Consider the following 18,813-nt stretch of genomic DNA (forward strand, 5'->3'; position numbering starts at 1 on the left):
TTTCATCATTACTATAGTGTTTATCATTCATATGTTTGAAATAAGTATAAACATTCTGAAACAAGACACATGTATATATACCTTTAATTTCTCAAGTTTTGTGTTTTATACAAAAGCTTTACACACACATCTCATGAATAAATTAAATGAACAAAAACAATGACATCACATGTAACACATGTGGTATGAAAATACTGAGAGATACATTTAGCAATACACTTACAAACATGAAAAGTTTCTCCGAAGTTATCACAAAGTTTCAAATTGATCACATGATTGACTTAAAAATAAATAATGTTGTATTGCCCTCAAAAATTGTCGGTATAGAATTAAAATGACCATACTTTGTTACTGAGGTGATCAAACTGACCTACTTTCTATAGGAATGCTTCCTAGTTCCAGAACTAGAGTAGCTCTATAGATTATAAGCTATCTTGTATACAAATTTTGTCTGTCCAATACAGAACCAAAGGCTTGATTTAAAGGCACTGAAATGACATTTCTCACAAAGTCAATATATATTATCATTTGTAAACTTGTTTAGGAGTAAATCAGCTTATTTTTATAAAGAGTTGGCTATGTAACATCGATAAAAATAGAATCAGGACAAGAGATTTGTGTTAACAAATCAACTGCTGTCAGATATAAAATCTGTAACAAAACAGAGACAATGGAAGATTGTTTTAAATGATTCTGACTGTGTGTCCTGGACTAGTTACCAATCTCCAATAACATCCACAGGAGTCACCACGAAGATATCTGTAACAATGGAGACGAACCAGTGTCCATCCTCTTAAGTTCCTTATCACCTCCAAATGACCTTGACACCATTGTGACCTCTAGGTGACTGTTCGTGTTTTCCTTCTTGTGTAAGGTATGGCAGCATGCCCTATAACGCCTGGACACGAGCACCTGACATGCTAGAGGTCGGAGTGTTATGAGATTGTTGTGTGGACTGGAACCGGGATGGACCAGTGGACAGGGAGAACTCATAAGGATCCAGGCCACTGGTGAATAGGTTAAGTCTGTCCTCTGTAACAACCAAGTGTGTCTTAGTCAAATATCATTTCAATACCATTTGTCTGTAGATATAAACAAACCAACATATCTTAGAACAACCAGATGTTTAAAAGCCTTGAGTCATTTGTCACAAACAATTTCTCAAAAGTTTAAGTAAAATATGTTACTCCACAGGGAGCCAATAAAACATGATTAGTGTGATCAAAAGGAAAAATAACTCAAACATTTCACTTAAAGTTTTCATACTGATACATACTGTTCACTTAGCATAAAGTTCTCCTAGCACAAAACTATAGACATATCCACACCAATATATACAGTTCTCCTCACACAAAACAATAGAAACATTCACACCAATATATAAAGTTCCCCTGGCACAAAACTATAGAAACATTCACACCAATATATACAGTTCTCCTCACACAAAACTATAGAAACATTCACACCAATATATACAGTTCCCCTAGCACAAAACTATAGAAACATTTACACCAATATATACAGTTCTCCTCGCACAAAACTATAGAAACTTTTACACCAATATATACAGTTCTCCTCACACAAAATATAGAAACATTCACACCAATATATAAAGTTCCCCCCGCACAAAACTATAGAAACATTCACACCAATATATACAGTTCTCCTCACACAAAACTATAGAAACATTCGCACCAATATATACAGTTCTCCTCGCACAAAAATATAGAAACATTCACACCAATATATACAGTTCCCCTCGCACAAAACTATAGAAACATTCACACCAATATATAAAGTTCCCCCCGCACAAAACTATAGAAACATTCACACCAATATATACAGTTCTCCTCACACAAAATATAGAAACATTCACAGCAATATATAAAGTTCCCCCCGCACAAAACTATAGAAACATTCACACCAATATATACAGTTCTCCTCACACAAAACTATAGAAACATTCACACCAATATATACAGTTCTCCTCGCACAAAACTATAGAAACATTCACACCAATATATACAGTCTCCCTAGCACAAAACTATAGAAACATTCACACCAATATATACAGTTCTCCTCGCACAAAACTATAGAAACATTCACACCAATATATACAGTTCTCCTCACACAAAACTATAGAAACATTCGCACCAATATATACAGTTCTCCTCGCACAAAACTATAGAAACATTCACACCAATATATACAGTTCTCCTTGCACAAAACTATAGAAACATTCACACCAATATATACAGTTCTCCTGGCACAAAACTATAGAAACATTTACACCAACATATACAGTTCTCCTCGCACAAAACTATAGAAACATTCACACCAACATATACAGTTCTCCTGGCACAAAACTATAGAAACATTCGCACCAACATATACAGTTCTCCTCGCACAAAACTATAGAAACATTCACACCAATATATACAGTTCTCCTGGCACAAAACTATAGAAACATTCACACCAATATATACAGTTCTCCTCGCACAAAACTATAGAAACATTCACACCAATATATACAGTTCTCCTCGCACAAAACTATAGAAACATTCACACCAATATATACAGTTCCCCTAGCACAAAACTGTAGAAACATTCACACCAATATATACAGTTCTCCTCACACAAAACTATAGAAACATTCACACCAACATATACAGTTCTCCTGGCACAAAACTATAGAAATATTCACACCAACATATACAGTTCTCCTGGCACAAAACTATAGAAACATTCACACCAACATATACAGTTCTCCTCACACAAAACTATAGAAACATTCACACCAACATATACAGTTCTCCTGGCACAAAACTATAGAAACATTCACACCAACATATACAGTTCTCCTGGCACAAAACTATAGAAACATTCACACCAACATATACAGTTCCCCTAGCACAAAACTATAGAAACATTCACACCAATATATACAGTTCTCCTCGCACAAAACTATAGAAACATTCACACCAATATATACAGTTCCCTTAGCACAAAACTATAGAAACATTCACACAGATATAACACTGGAATTGAACCAGCTTGATATGTTGCCACATGGTTAGAATGAAGTTTAATCTCTCAAAAAACCTGCATACTGGCACGCTACTTTATACATGACTAGCCAACAATATGACTTCAGTAAAATATGTCACATTCAGTAAAGTTGATTTACACATGCTTTGTAGCAGTCAAAACGTTCAATTGCAATGATGTCAGTCAACAAATTAAAACCATTATTATGAACAAACAAGCACATCGCTGCATGCCAATCTAGATCATACCAATCTAAATATAACTAGCTCTACCTTATCTCAGCATTACTGACACAACTGATTGTTTCTTCAACATAAGTCATTTTCAAAATGGAAGTCAAAAGATGACCTGGGCTGGATTGTGTGTACAAAGTTTTTGCAGTAAGATGTGTCAGTAAAACGTTTGATGAAGGTGCATAAATCAGAAAAAATTACTCTTCACTGGAAGTGTGGACTCTTTCTTCACTTTATCTGAAAATGAAACAGTCTACCTCATTGGTACTTGATTTTCTCTTGTTTATAAAGTAGAGATATAGGATATCACCATTAATCACTTGTACACTATCAGTGGGTTAAATTTAACAAACAAAAACAGAACAATAAGCTATTGTGGGTCTACTAATACTAAAATAAATGATTAAAAATTTGCAATAGCGTTCCTGTAAACAGTCAAAAGACATGAATATGATATATAAGTTATACACAATGAATATTGTAGCACTATTACTGACTATCATGTATTACCCTGCTGATGTTTGTATGGGAGATATCTTTTGAGCACTTTGTTTATTTCCTTGCTGTATATAAAACATGATGTATGCACCAAGTACTTTAGACTGTTGAGAAAAAACCATGTGAACACCATGTACCTTCAATGTTGAGTGAAAACAATACGTAAACACCAGTGCCTTCTTTGTTGTATATGAAACTTGTGTGCACCATATGCCTTTCCTGTGTGCAAAAAAATTGTGAGCACCCTGAAACTTCCCTGTTACCTGGAAACATTTACACAAGCACCATGAAACTTCTCTGCTGTGTAAAAAGACACTATGTGTGCACTATGAACCTTCCCTGCTACCTGGAAACATTTACACAAGCACCATGAAACCTCTCTGCTGTGTAAAAAGACACTATGTGTGCACTATGAACCTTCCCTGCTACCTGGAAACATTTACACAAGCACCATGAAACTTCTCTGCTGTGTAAAGAGACACTATGTGTGCACTATGAACCTTCAATGCTATCTGGAAACATTTACACAAGCACCATGAAACCTCTCTGCTGTGTAAAAAGACACTATGTGTGCACTATGAACCTTCCCTGCTACCTGGAAACATTTACACAAGCACCATGAAACCTCTCTGCTGTGTAAAAAGACACTATGTGTGCACTATGAACCTTCCCTGCTACCTGGAAACATTTACACAAGCACCATGAAACTTCTCTGCTGTGTAAAAAGACACTATGTGTGCACCATGAACATTCTCTGCTGCCTGGAAGCACTACGTGAGTAAAATGTACCATATCTACTGTGTGAAAACGCTGTACGCACCATGTGAACCTTCCCTGCTGTATATAAAACACTGTGTGCACCATGTGAACCTTTCCTGCTGTATATAAAACATTGTGTGCACCATGTGAACCTTCCCTGCTGTATATAAAACACTGTGCACACCATGTGAACCTTCCCTGCTGTATATAAAATGCTGTACGCACCATGTGAACCTTCACTGCTGTATATAAAACACTGTGCGCACCATGTGAACCTTTCCTGCTGTATATAAAACACTACGCACCATGTGAACCTTCCCTGCTGTATATAAAACACTGCGCACCATGTGAACCTTCCCTGCTGTATATAAAACACTGTGCGCACCATGTGAACCTTCCCTGCTGTATATAAAACACTGTAAGCACCATGTGAACCTTCCCTGCTGTATATAAAACACTCTGTGAGCACCATGTGAACCTTCCCTGCTGTATATAAAACACTGTGCACACCATGTGAACCTTCCCTGCTGTATATAAAACACTGTGCACACCATGTGAACCTTCCCTGCTGTATATAAAACGCTGTACGCACCATGTGAACCTTCCCTGCTGTATATAAAACGCTGTACGCACCATGTGAACCTTCCCTGCTGTATATAAAACGCTGTACGCACCATGTGAACCTTCCCTGCTGTATATAAAACACTGTACGCACCATGTGAACCTTCCCTGCTGTATATAAAACACTCTGTGAGCACCATGTGAACCTTCCCTGCTGTATATAAAACACTGTGCACACCATGTGAACCTTCCCTGCTGTATATAAAATGCTGTACGCACCATGTGAACCTTCCCTGCTGTATATAAAACACTACGCACCATGTGAACCTTTCCTGCTGTACATAAAACACTGTGCGCACCATGTGAACCTTCCCTGCTGTATATAAAACACTGTGCGCACCATGTGAACCTTCCCTGCTGTATATAAAACACTGTACGCACCATGTGAACCTTCCCTGCTGTATATAAAACACTCTGTGAGCACCATGTGAACCTTCCCTGCTGTATATAAAACACTGTGCACACCATGTGAACCTTCCCTGCTGTATATAAAACACTGTGCACACCATGTGAACCTTCCCTGCTGTATATAAAACGCTGTACGCACCATGTGAACCTTCCCTGCTGTATATAAAACGCTGTACGCACCATGTGAACCTTCCCTGCTGTATATAAAACGCTGTACGCACCATGTGAACCTTCCCTGCTGTATATAAAACACTGTACGCACCATGTGAACCTTCCCTGCTGTATATAAAACACTCTGTGAGCACCATGTGAACCTTCCCTGCTGTATATAAAACACTGTGCACACCATGTGAACCTTCCCTGCTGTATATAAAATGCTGTACGCACCATGTGAACCTTCCCTGCTGTATATAAAACGCTGTACGCACCATGTGAACCTTCCCTGCTGTATATAAAACACTGTGCGCACCATGTGAACCTTTCCTGCTGTATATAAAACACTGTGCGCACCATGTGAACCTTTCCTGCTGTATATAAAACACTGTACGCACCATGTGAACCTTCCCTGCTGTATATAAAACACTGTGCGCACCATGTGAACCTTCCCTGCTGTATATAAAACACTGTGCGCACCATGTGAACCTTCCCTGCTGTATATAAAACGCTGTACGCACCATGTGAACCTTCCCTGCTGTATATAAAACGCTGAACGCACCATGTGAACCTTCCCTGCTGTATATAAAACACTGTGCACACCATGTGAACCTTCCCTGCTGTATATAAAACGCTGTACGCACCATGTGAACCTTCCCTGCTGTATATAAAACGCTGTACGCACCATGTGAACCTTCCCTGCTGTATATAAAACGCTGTACGCACCATGTGAACCTTCCCTGCTGTATATAAAACACTCTGTGAGCACCATGTGAACCTTCCCTGCTGTATATAAAACACTGTACGCACCATGTGAACCTTCCCTGCTGTATATAAAACACTCTGTGAGCACCATGTGAACCTTCCCTGCTGTATATAAAACACTGTGCACACCATGTGAACCTTCCCTGCTGTATATAAAACGCTGTACGCACCATGTGAACCTTCCCTGCTGTATATAAAACGCTGTACGCACCATGTGAACCTTCCCTGCTGTATATAAAACACTGTGCGCACCATATGAACCTGCCCTGCTGTATATAAAACACTGTGCACACCATGTGAACCTTTCCTGCTGTATATAAAACACTCTGTGAGCACCATGTGAACCTTCCCTGCTGTATATAAAACACTACGCACCATGTGAACCTTTCCTGCTGTACATAAAACACTGTGCGCACCATGTGAACCTTCCCTGCTGTATATAAAACACTGTGCGCACCATGTGAACCTTCCCTGCTGTATATAAAACACTCTGTGGGCATTATGAAATTTCTTCACTGTGAGAAAACACCATGTGATCAATATAGAACAAGACATGTGGTTTATAACTAAGTATTAGGTACACCTGGTAAACACCGATGATGACTGATAACATTTTACAAGTGCTGGACATTTAACATGAGAGAAAAACTTTTCTCCGATCAGTGATGACAACAACAACTATACAACATCAATGCTGTAATAACTAACCCATTGATCTTCTGTTGTTATCTAAAACATCAAATAATCAGTGTAGGATGATATAATGTTCACTGACGTCAGTAGTATCTCAGTTTTAGTAGAAAGATTGCACAAAAGACACAAGTGAAAAGTACGTTTTTATAACCTAACAATGAATTAAACTGCATCATACAGCTCTTTCATCCTTCTAGAACTCATCAGTGATGCTAAATTTTGATTCCCAGGAAACTAAGAAAAATCCAAAGTGATCGAAAGAAAGGTCAAAATCTAGACGGAGAGGTACCTCGGCCCCGTAATTAAATAAATTTTCATACATCAGATAATTTTAGAACAGCATCAAGTACATGTGTATATTCTGAAACGTCTCACTATCTGAATGAATTAAAATGTGAAATAACAGGTAAACAGTTACATCATACTCAAAAACTACATCAAAAATGTATTTTTTATCCCTTAGACTTAACCCTTACCCAGCCATATCATACTCAAACACTATATATAAAACTAAATTTTCTCTTTTTTCCTTAGACTTAACCCTTACCCAGCCATACCACACTCAAACACTATATATAAAACTAAATATTCTCTATTTTCCTTAGACCTAACCCTTACCCAGCCATATCATACTCAAACACTATATATAAAACTAAATATTCTCTATATTCCATAGTCCTAACCTTTATCCAGCCAATTTATAGAGATAATTTACCCTTACTATAATATAAAGCTATAGTTGTATAATTTGTAAATACTTTGTACTTACCAACGTGTTTCTCTGAATAAGCACTTGTTGCCACTTCCTTCCAATTAGACATGTACCTGTAAAACAAAGAAGTTTTCACATATTTCCAAATTTGATATTGAACATTTGAATGTCATTACCATACCTGTTCAGAACATAACAATATTTCAAATATATCTCTTATACCAGTAAAACTTCCTAAATACTGTAAATGTACTTAATTTAATTCTAAGGAACATTTTAGCACAATATCACTTTTTGGTACGTTAGTGCAAGGACAAATTCACACATCCACACTTATATCTATATAATCAACTTTATTAAATTGTCATTAGTGTCATCATGATAAGTTTTACACTACAGGACATACATTTAGAGTATCAGATTTTTAAGAATTTATATAAACCTAAATTGTAAATCACTCGGCTTCTATTCCTTCTTTTCTATACAAGTAATGAGAGGCAGGGGAAAGTAATCTCAAACCCTCCACCTTCCTTCTTGACATATTCAATTTTAAAATAGCCCCTTTTGATAAGTGTAGTTATGACTCACTCATCAAAGTTGAGGCTAGTTGTCCAATCAAGGAGTTCATCCACTTCCCAGTCCTCCAAAGCATCTGGACCCATCTGATCGACTGTTGCCACCATTCCTGCTGCAGCACCCTCTATTAATGTCACAGTCTCCTGGTCATCGGACTTGGCCTTCAGCATCCCCTCTCTGTACCTACAATGTTGTGTTTACAATGTATGGTAATGAATGAGTGATTTAAATTATTTGTTATTTATTCTCCTGGCTTCCTAAAGAATTAGTTATTTGCAAGTTGTTTGTTTACAATAACCTACAGAATTCAATGCTTTATTCAATATAATGGGATTTTCTCTACACACATTTTTCAGAGTTAAATGTGTACTGATATTTATCATTTATAAACAATTTTTCACAACTTCAGTTCTCTTAATATCATTTACAGGAGCAACCAAATATATCCAAACATTGTACTGATAAATATTTCTCTGTAGTGCACCATAATTATAAACATGCATTACATTTTCTTCATCCAGTCAATCTTCTTTATCTTCTTCCTTTTGGCTACATCTTGTTTTCTTTGGAGCTGTAAATCAATACACGTAAGTCAGTTAGAATCATTACATCGGTATATATATAGTTAGACAGGCCATAACAATTTATATCCTAATCTCATTTCATGAATAGAATGTTTTCATAGACAAAGAGCCCTGAGACAGTTTAAAAAAAAAAAAAAAATAGGTTAAGAATTTATTTAAATGTGACAACAACCATCATGCAATAAAACAACTAAGGAACTAAACCAGCTTAAGCTGATAAAGTCAACATCTTATTATGGTTTTTACAAACACTGAATGATACTAAAGAAAGTTACAAGAGACTGACCTTGTCATGGTTAAAACTGTATTTTTTATTGGACGACTCCCATGTGATAGGGTCTGCCATGATGTGGTGTATGAGACGGTCAGACACAAGCCTCCAGCCATTATTCTCTGACCGCTGGTACCAGCCTGTCTTTTCTGTTCACAAGAATTAAAGTAATACAAAAACCAATAAATCATACGATTGTTAATTAGCAGGGCTATCATCTAAACCAACTTTCTCAACTTGTGATTCTATATTTGCTGGGTATTTAATTACACGCTGTCTTTAATAACCATGAATATTACAAACACCACACTATACAACACATATGTATGAAATAATAGTACATGTATATCCATTTTTCCTTAGTATGTCCTGATATTATGTGGGCATGTCAACAAATATTGAAATCTTCATTCTGTATGGTGGTATTCAAAAAGAAAAATGATATTCAAATATTCGTTTTCACTATTGTGAGATATCAATGTTTTCAAGATCACTGAAATTAATCTGTTCTCTGTCAGCGAATTGTCCAATTTTCAGTCTGGATAGAACAATGTCAGCTAAATGATCATGGTATTATTATTGTTGAAAGTTGTACACCTGTAGAATTCATCATGACACTAATTAGCCTATCACCAGAGGGCTTGAAGTCACCACTATCCAGGTAACATAGATCAAAGCTGCATCTTTAATATTGTCATCAAGGACAGTCTTAGAATACTGTTAATCACTTAAATCAGCATTTAATTAGGTCACTTCTGATGGATGTTAAAGGGAAGTAATTACAAAATATAAGTTATATAAACATCTGTTGTTATCTTCCTGTACATATTTTTAATTGCTACGTAGATGATGGGAACTTCATCAACAGTGATGAACATGTTGACATGTTGTAAGAATAATCATTTCAATATTAGTTTTTGTTCCACATATCGTTTGAATTCACGATGTTCTAGGCCTACTACTTGTAGCACAGGACACAATATACATTGTACCAGATATGGATTTAGCCTTATTTTCATATTTACTTGAATAGTTAATTTATGCTGTGAAGTACTATCACAATATTTATACTGTCATTTACCTGGGTATATGTTTCAATAAAATTCTTTTTTTTGTTTGGGAGAATTGAAACGTTAAGGGAAATATTTGTGTCTTCACATCTTAACATATCCTGAGACACGTTTTCATGCTATTTTTCACATTCTTTTAAGCTTAGTTCATAGGCACAGAAAATTGGTCCTAGATCTTACAACTAACATTTTCAATATGACTAGTTATATGTTGTGTTCAACATATTGAAAACATCAAGTCACTATAGGTACCATTCTTTAAAATGTCACTAGTACAGTACAGTATGCTTAGTGTGTAACAACTATCTTCTTAAAGTGAAAGTTGCGAACCATACAGATTTGACATGAAAACAAATATTGAAATATTTGAATACATATTCAGATGAAATTTGTGAACAACAATTTCTATGGAAATGACATCGCTAGTGAAAAGTCTTGTTTTGATACTGTCCAGCATGATCCTACTTCACCAGATTTATTGATACACCATATAGATAACTTTTGTACATATGGAATATATTTTATAACAATGATATCCAGGCTTCTGATTCACGAAACAATCTAAAGTCAGACATTGTTTTATGTTTACAAATAACATCACAAAAAAAATAACTTGATATACATGACTGACTTAACTAACACTGGAGTCTAAGACTGTTTCATGATCTTAGAACCAGGTAGATTCATTATTCCTAAACAGTACTGTGGACTACCAAATAAACAGGACTGACCATCTGGTTTAGGACCCGTGCGGACATTGCTGTGGACATCTTTAGCCATCTTTAGTTTGACGTTAGCACAAGTGTAGTCTTTTGGGCTGTTGGCACACATATCCTGGATAGGTCTGTGTGTGAAGATTTTGTAGTAAATGTTGGGTGGGAATCTCTCCTGTTAAATCAGACAATGATCAGATAAGTAAAAAAGTTAGTACTGGTAAATCTGAAGAAAGGTCATGTCACAACTTGTTTCATCAATTAAAACAATGTTAAAGCTTCTGACAGATTGCTCCATAAAGTTAAATAAACCATATTGCCACTATACTGTATAGCCACAGTACATCGTTCTGAACCTCTACTGTACATACAAATATATTCCCAAAGTGCACAATACTCTATCCCCACAGTTCATAATACTGAATCACCAAAGTACACAACACTGTATCTCCCTAGTTCATAGTAATGTATCGCCACAGTATGCAATAGTGTTTCCCTACTGCAAATAATATCTCGACAGTCTATAATACATTATCCTGGCAGTATACATTACTATATCATCACAGTATATAATTCATTTTCCATTCAGTACATAAAACTCTATACACATAGTACATAATACTGTATCATCAGAGTAAAAACAATACTATATCCCTACAGTACATAAAACTCTATACACATAGTACATAATACTGTATCATCAGAGTAAAAACAATACTATATCCCTACAGTACATAAAACTCTATACACATAGTACATAATACTGTATCATCAGAGTAAAAACAATACTATATCCCTACAGTACATAAAACTCTATACAGAGTACATAATACTGTATCATCAGAGTAAAAACAATACTATATCCCCACAGTACATAATACTGTATCATCAGAGTAAAAACAATACTATATCCCCACAGTAAATAAAATTGTAAACCCACAGTACATAATACTGTATCCTTTCTGTACATAACACTTTTTACCCACATTACATAAATTCTATCCAAACAGTACATAATACCATTTCCCCACAGCATATGATCTTGTATCCACACAGTACATACTCGTATATCCTCACTGTCTAATATTGTATCCCCTCAGTGCACAACTGTTAGTGCACACAGTGTTTACATGTATTGTTCAGTGACTGTGAAGAGTACTTACCCCTGCCAGTCTGAACTTAACATGGACTCCAGAGGCTGCATCCAGGTACTTGGATTCATTTGGGTTGATACACCGCAACATGAGGCTGGGGTTACCTCGTGACTTGAAGTTGATGAGATCCCTATAGTACTGATATACCTGTATATCCTACAGAAAGATACTTAGATCATACACACTGCAGCTACAAATTTTACTGGTAAATTTTATATCTTTACATAAACAAATAATGTGACATCAACAGTGATAAATCTACATGCAAGTCTTGTGATCATAGAATTTTGATAGGACCCATAGAATTTCTAAAAAATACTTAGATTTTACATTGAGGGACCCATTCTTTCAGTAATAAGTTGAAATGGATTCGTGAAAATAAATTGTAGATTGATCACTGAATCAAAGGAGTAACATTCAGTTAAAAATATATATGATATTCATTTGATTTACAACAATCATCCAACTTCTATTGTTCACACGATTGGTCCACATGATCCAATCGATTACCCTACAGTACTATAAGGTATGGGATTGAGGTATATAGCAAGGCTCTGGTTTCCTGAGACAGATCTATATCCTGAGCCCAATGGAAATAGACCTGGACATATAACTAGCTAATATTTGTAATATATAGACATAGGAAGTTGAGATAAATACAAAATGTAACCAACACCAATAAATCAAAATGAAAACAATATTTTTCTGGGTTGCTGTATGTATTTGATGCACCACAAATTCTTCTTTAAGAACAAACATTTACTATATATTGTCTCTCACCGATGCACCAAAGACAATACTTACTATATGTCGTCTCCAAGCTTTCTGTATGATAACTGCTGCCTGCCTTTCAGTCAAGAACTCCCTCTTACGTTTGGGTGGTGGGGGCGGGAGGGATTGTGTGACAGCTGTAATCTGTGGTGGACTGGGGGCCTTCATCTCCATATTCTTCTGGCGCTGTGCTAGCCACCATTCCTGGATGAAGTTGGCACAGAACTGTTCAAATCTGTAAGTTGTCAGTCAACAGAGTTCATCGTACTGGTAGGATATAGTATTCCAAAGGTATGCGGATTAGTTCAGATATACTATCAAGGAGTACATAATGTAATACTACAGAATAGTATTTTCTATTTTTCACTTTTTCACTGACAAGTTAACATCCTGATCTATAATTAATTGTTTCTTTAGTAGAATCTGACTTTCACACAGAGTAAAAGGAAAGTGCTAAAATCTATTTTGACAAAGCAACATTTAAAGAAATCATCTTAAACTTCAGTTGAACATTTGATGCCATGAGGTCAAATATATGAACTATTGGCAACATTTCCTTAAATTGTTTTTTTTAGAAATAGCAGTTGTGAGCATTTGTAAATAAAATGAATTTTTTTTAAAGCAACAGCATGAACTTCCAGTGCCAAGAACATTGTGATCAATGTTTAACTTTTACCAAAGGCACAATACTAATTGTGTTTTTGCAGAAATAGCAATTGTGAGCATTTTTTTTAAAAGCAACAGCATGAACTTCCAGTGTCTACAATACCAATCAAGCCTAACTCTTACCAACCCTACAATACCAATCATAATACGGATAATACTGCCTAACTGTTACCAACCCTACAATACCAATCATAATAATTGTTACCAACTGATAATACTGCCTAACTCTTACCAACCCTACAATACCAATCATAATAGTACCAATCGCAATACAATCATAATACGGATAATACTGCCTAACTCTTACCCTACAATACCAATCATAAAGTTTATTATTATTATATAATGGTAATACAAATACTGCTGCTTAAACATTACCAACCCTACAATACCAATCATAATACAGATAATACTGCCTAACTGTTACCAACCCTACAATACCAATCATAATACAGATAATACTGCCTAACTCTTACCAACCCTACAATACCAATCATAATACAGATAATACTGCCTAACTCTTACCAACCCTACAATACCAATCATAATACAGATAATACTGCCTAACTCTTACCAACCCTACAATACCAATCATAATACAGATAATACTGCCTAACTCTTACCAACCCTACAATACCAATCATAATACGGATAATACTGCCTAACTCTTACCAACCCTACAATACCAATCATAATACAGATAATACTGCCTAACTGTTACCAACCCTACAATACCAATCATAATACAGATAATACTGCCTAACTGTTACCAACCCTACAATACCAATCATAATACAGATAATACTGCCTAACTGTTACCAACCCTACAATACCAATCATAATACAGATAATACAGATAATACTGCCTAACTCTTACCAACCCTACAATACCAATCATAATACGGATAATACTGCCTAACTCTTACCAACCCTACAATACCAATCATATTACAGATAATACTGCCTAACTATTACCAACCCTACAATACCAATCATAATACAGATAATACTGCCTAACTGTTACCAAACCTACAATACCAATCAATCATAATACTGCCTAACTGTTACCAACCCTACAATACCAAATACTGCCTAACTGTTAACTGATACCATTTATAATACCAAACCTAGCAACTCCTGTTCAATGTCCTTATAAACTAAGAGTAATATACATACTTCTGAAGTTCTGAAGAACTTGTTCCTTTCTCCTCCATTTCTAGCAGGTAGCTCTCATAAAATCCTCGGATCTTCTCTGTACTTGGAGGACCCTCACCCTCTCCCTATGAATAAAGGTGTTGTTTATCCAGAAATTACTATTCTTCCCATAAAAATGAGCAATTACTATTTCTAAATTTTGGAGCCAAAAATGCCTTTTTAAGGTTTTGTTTGGATATCTCATAATATAATTTAGAAATTTACAGGCTAAAAATGGTCCTGTAAACTTTAAAGGCAGAGCTCTGCCTGATGTGATCTGGTTAATTTACCTCCCCTTCCAAAAAGTCTTCTTCTTCCCTGGTGGTGTGGTGCATACTGCCACTGTACACAGCAGTCTTACTGACCTTAGGGTTCAAGGTTTGATGTAGGTTACATCTGTATACAGAAAAAGTAAACCTCTTTATTATTTGTTCCTTCTAGAAATACAGCTGAAGTTATATAAATTACAGCCAATATTGCCACTTTTCTCCAAGAGGACAAAATACAGAACCTTAATATGATTGGCTGCTGTATGCTGCTGCCTACCTATCAAAGATAAATGCTTAATTATAATCTCGACACTGTAGCCTACTGTTTTGCAATGTCCAGACACAAAAACACAAAATTGTACATTATTTATCAGTGAAATATCTCTTCTGCAACAATCATTATCATTCTATGAAGCATTACCCCATGCAACCTCAGGTGAAGATCAGAGGTGTATGGTTTGATGGTCCTTGTTAGTGGTCGTTTGTTTTTCCTAAGAAGAAATGGAATGGTCAGTCAGTGAGGTTATTCATAGTAACTACAAGGTTGCCCCACCTTAAAATGACCCTCACTGTTGACCGGACAATAAATCACACAAAACTGTAAGAACTTACCTTCCACGGTAGCCCCTCCAGTATCTCTGTATTTCTATGGCAGCCGCTCCTTTAGCATCATCACTATCACGGTCATACCTAATAAGGGACTATAGAAAACACATAATGTAGCAAGTGAAACACCTGTAACATCAATAACAGTGACGTCAATAACTATGACCTTGTTATTTGTATGCCTCACTATAAATAAAGATATGGAACACTAATGATAAGGACAATTAGACAAAGATTATCATTCTCCCAGGTGCTATGTTATATATGTAACATGAATATAACTTTATGAAAAAAAAAATTTAAGAAAATTTTATCAAACATTTAATTGCCAAAGCACACAGTAATTCCACTGTTTACCTGTCTTGCTGCTTTAGGTAATGCTGCCAAACGCAAATCCCTGGTATATGGACCCTCTGCAATGAAATAATATTTCCAAATCATTATTTTTATTTACAGAGACAGAGACAATTTTTTTCTACATGGTGTCAAAAATAAAGAAAATATCAGCTATCTCAGACAATCAGATTAGCACTGAGGAAATTTATTTAACCACTCAGTGGATTTAATCTCATTGTATTTTTCCTTGATAGCAGTACTTTGAAAACTGTCTTCATTACAATATCTATATACATGCAGATAATGTTCTATTAAGAAAAAGTAGTGTTTAATTCTAGTAAACCACTTTATATAGCGTGTTATATTTAGTGTCAATAACATTATGGTAGGTATTTCCTAACCCTCAGTGATGTTTCTCTACAGCAACTCTGTATAACCAGAGCTATTATGTTTCATATTGTAGTAGGTAAACTAATCCACCCTATCTATTACAGAGTTATCTACAAACCTTGAGGCTATTAGTTCAATAGTCTGCTATAAACAACTTCTTAACAAAATAAAGGAAATGCTTTGGTACAACAGACTACTCATTCTGTAGGCTCCTGTTGATAATTAATCACTAACATACTACAGTTTAGCACCTTCCCTGCTGAAGAGTAGTCCACAGTGGTATAGAATACCAGTTGGTCTAAAGGATTCTGAACCCTTCTCACTAAATACTAGTACACATAAATTATCTAGCTTTTATGCTGGATCAGTGACTTTTGTAGTATTTTTCAAAGCAAGACCAGAAGACCATTTCCACATATTATGAGTTTCATTACTAAGAGACATACCAAGATATACTTGGTAGTAATCAAGGTAGATCCTAAAAATTTGAGTCCAAAAGGAAAATCATGAGTCCAAGACTCAAATATCCGAGTCCCAAAAGGCACTGCAGGATACTTCACTCTTTTTCCTGTTGCTGCAAATTGGGATCTCAGCACAACATAATTTTGACTTGGTGGAGTTAAGAAACAGTCATCTTCTACATTGTACATATAAAAAGAGGTAGAGATATTGATCCATCTTAACAAATTGAAGATAAATGGCAAAACAAGTGGGTGTAGTGTTTACCATCAGTAAAGATATCAGACCATTCCAATGTTGATAAGTTTATTGTTGCCTCTAATAGATTATGATTATTGAGTAACTTACTTAGGTATGTTTATCAAGCCTTTATTTACTATAATAAACATGACTGTGCTATATGTTTGATCTTGAATTGCCATTATGGTAAATTAAACATCTTTTAAATATTAAAACTATGATTGCACTTGTATCTATGTGCTATAATGCTTACAATAATTCAGTATTGTGAATGTGAATTCATTATTGCAGATGGTTGCTGTAGCTCTGTTTAATCTATATTGAAGCAAAGTTATGAGACAGTAAATTTGAGTATGTCACAAATATAAATGAAGGATTAAGAGTATGTATGAATGAATGTTTGTCAGTTTAATCAGAATAAAGCTCTTTAGGCATGAGAGGCACCTGAGCAAGCTCTTTACCATTATCAGGTCAAGGCATTTTTTCTACACAATTAGATTTGAAACAACAAAGAAAGGCATGGAGCATTGGTGCTCTGCACCATCTGAAGATAATGTTCATAAAAATTACTATGAAAACATTTTTGCTTTTATGGATTGGTTTGACTTACTTTCTAATTTTTTCTCTCAATATTTTTGATAAAGGTATATTGGCATGCACTGAATTATTATTATTCCTCAAATTACCCAACATAATATCAAGCAATGTCGTGACATCACAACATATAAACAAGCACACACAAAAGGCCATTGTCATAACTGTCTTAACCCAAATTATCTTCATTTCTTGAAGTACTAACCGGTTAACCAACTGATTTCTGAGTTTTATTTTCCCTGATAGTTCATCAACAGAATGTCATTTTGACAAAATTTAAGCTTCGCTCTTTCCAAACACTGCTTGACTCATTTTATACTCATGCATGGATATATCATAATTAAATTATTGTATGTAAACTTATGACATTAACTTTCTACCACTGATGGAACGATTTACAAAATCTAAACGTTTTATATTATCCACTTGTATGTTTATACAATAAACTAAATTGGAATGGAATGAAAGTACATATTCAACCCCGCGTTTTCTGTATAGTTGTGAAAACAACAACGATCAGTATTGTAACTAAAATTTGTCTTCGAACTTCCTACCGTACAACAGATTATCTACGATTTAGCTTACTTACTGAAAGCTGAGCAAGGACAAAACTCGTCTGTTTACATTTTTGTTTTAATATCTGACATATGATTCAACTTACCATCTAAGTCAGTACCAAGCAAAATGTCGTCTGCTTCTTTCTCGTCCATTTTATCGTCAAGGTGTCGACATAACCGAGGTTTAATTACTTTTTAACCCCATCTCAATGAATCTATCACCGAATGCAGCTGGTTGCTAATTTCAACAACATGGCGGACAACGATACGGACATGCGCATCACAAACCTAGATGTCAAGGCGAGTAGTCGATAGTGTTAGACGCGCAATTGCTTAAGAGTTATGGTTCTTGGTAATACTTTTTATTTCAGAACTGTTCCATATTTTCTATTTATCCCGAAACAGCCGATTATTTAAGAGAAAAGCGGAAAAATATATATACTGTCACTGGATGATCGAAATATTAGTATCCA

The 18,813-nt window shown here is 35.4% G+C and overlaps 1 protein-coding gene across 1 annotated transcript; it reads right to left on the reverse strand.

Moving 5' to 3' along the window:
* Positions 1-128: 128 nt before the first annotated feature.
* On the reverse strand, positions 129-16,268 carry LOC132547945 (protein MFI-like). The gene is made up of 12 exons (XM_060211757.1): positions 16,122-16,268; positions 15,771-15,859; positions 15,180-15,285; positions 14,872-14,975; positions 13,063-13,264; positions 12,268-12,414; positions 11,123-11,279; positions 9,337-9,470; positions 8,973-9,037; positions 8,479-8,649; positions 7,948-8,003; positions 129-1,032 (listed from the first exon to the last, which is right to left on the reverse strand). Exons 1-12 carry the CDS (start codon positions 16,203-16,205, stop codon positions 890-892), a joined length of 1,458 nt encoding a protein of 485 aa, XP_060067740.1. The 5' UTR covers positions 16,206-16,268; the 3' UTR covers positions 129-889.
* Positions 16,269-18,813: the final 2,545 nt, after the last annotated feature.

The sequence above is a fragment of the Ylistrum balloti genome, unplaced genomic scaffold (assembly GCF_031769215.1).
Source record: "Ylistrum balloti isolate Yb309-2 unplaced genomic scaffold, AGI_CSIRO_Ybal_v1 Utg369990, whole genome shotgun sequence".
Lineage (NCBI taxonomy): Eukaryota > Metazoa > Mollusca > Bivalvia > Pectinida > Pectinidae > Ylistrum > Ylistrum balloti.

Coding starts and splice junctions, on each gene's coding strand:
- LOC132547945 (XM_060211757.1), bottom strand. CDS start 16,205: ATGATTTGGAAATATTATTTCATTGCAGAGGGTCCATATACCAGGGAT. Junction 9,471..11,122: donor CACGGGTCCTAAACCAGATG/GTCAGTCCTGTT, acceptor TCTTGTGAACAG/AAAAGACAGGCTGGTACCAG. Junction 8,650..8,972: donor ATTGACTGGATGAAGAAAAT/GTAATGCATGTT, acceptor ACAACATTGTAG/GTACAGAGAGGGGATGCTGA.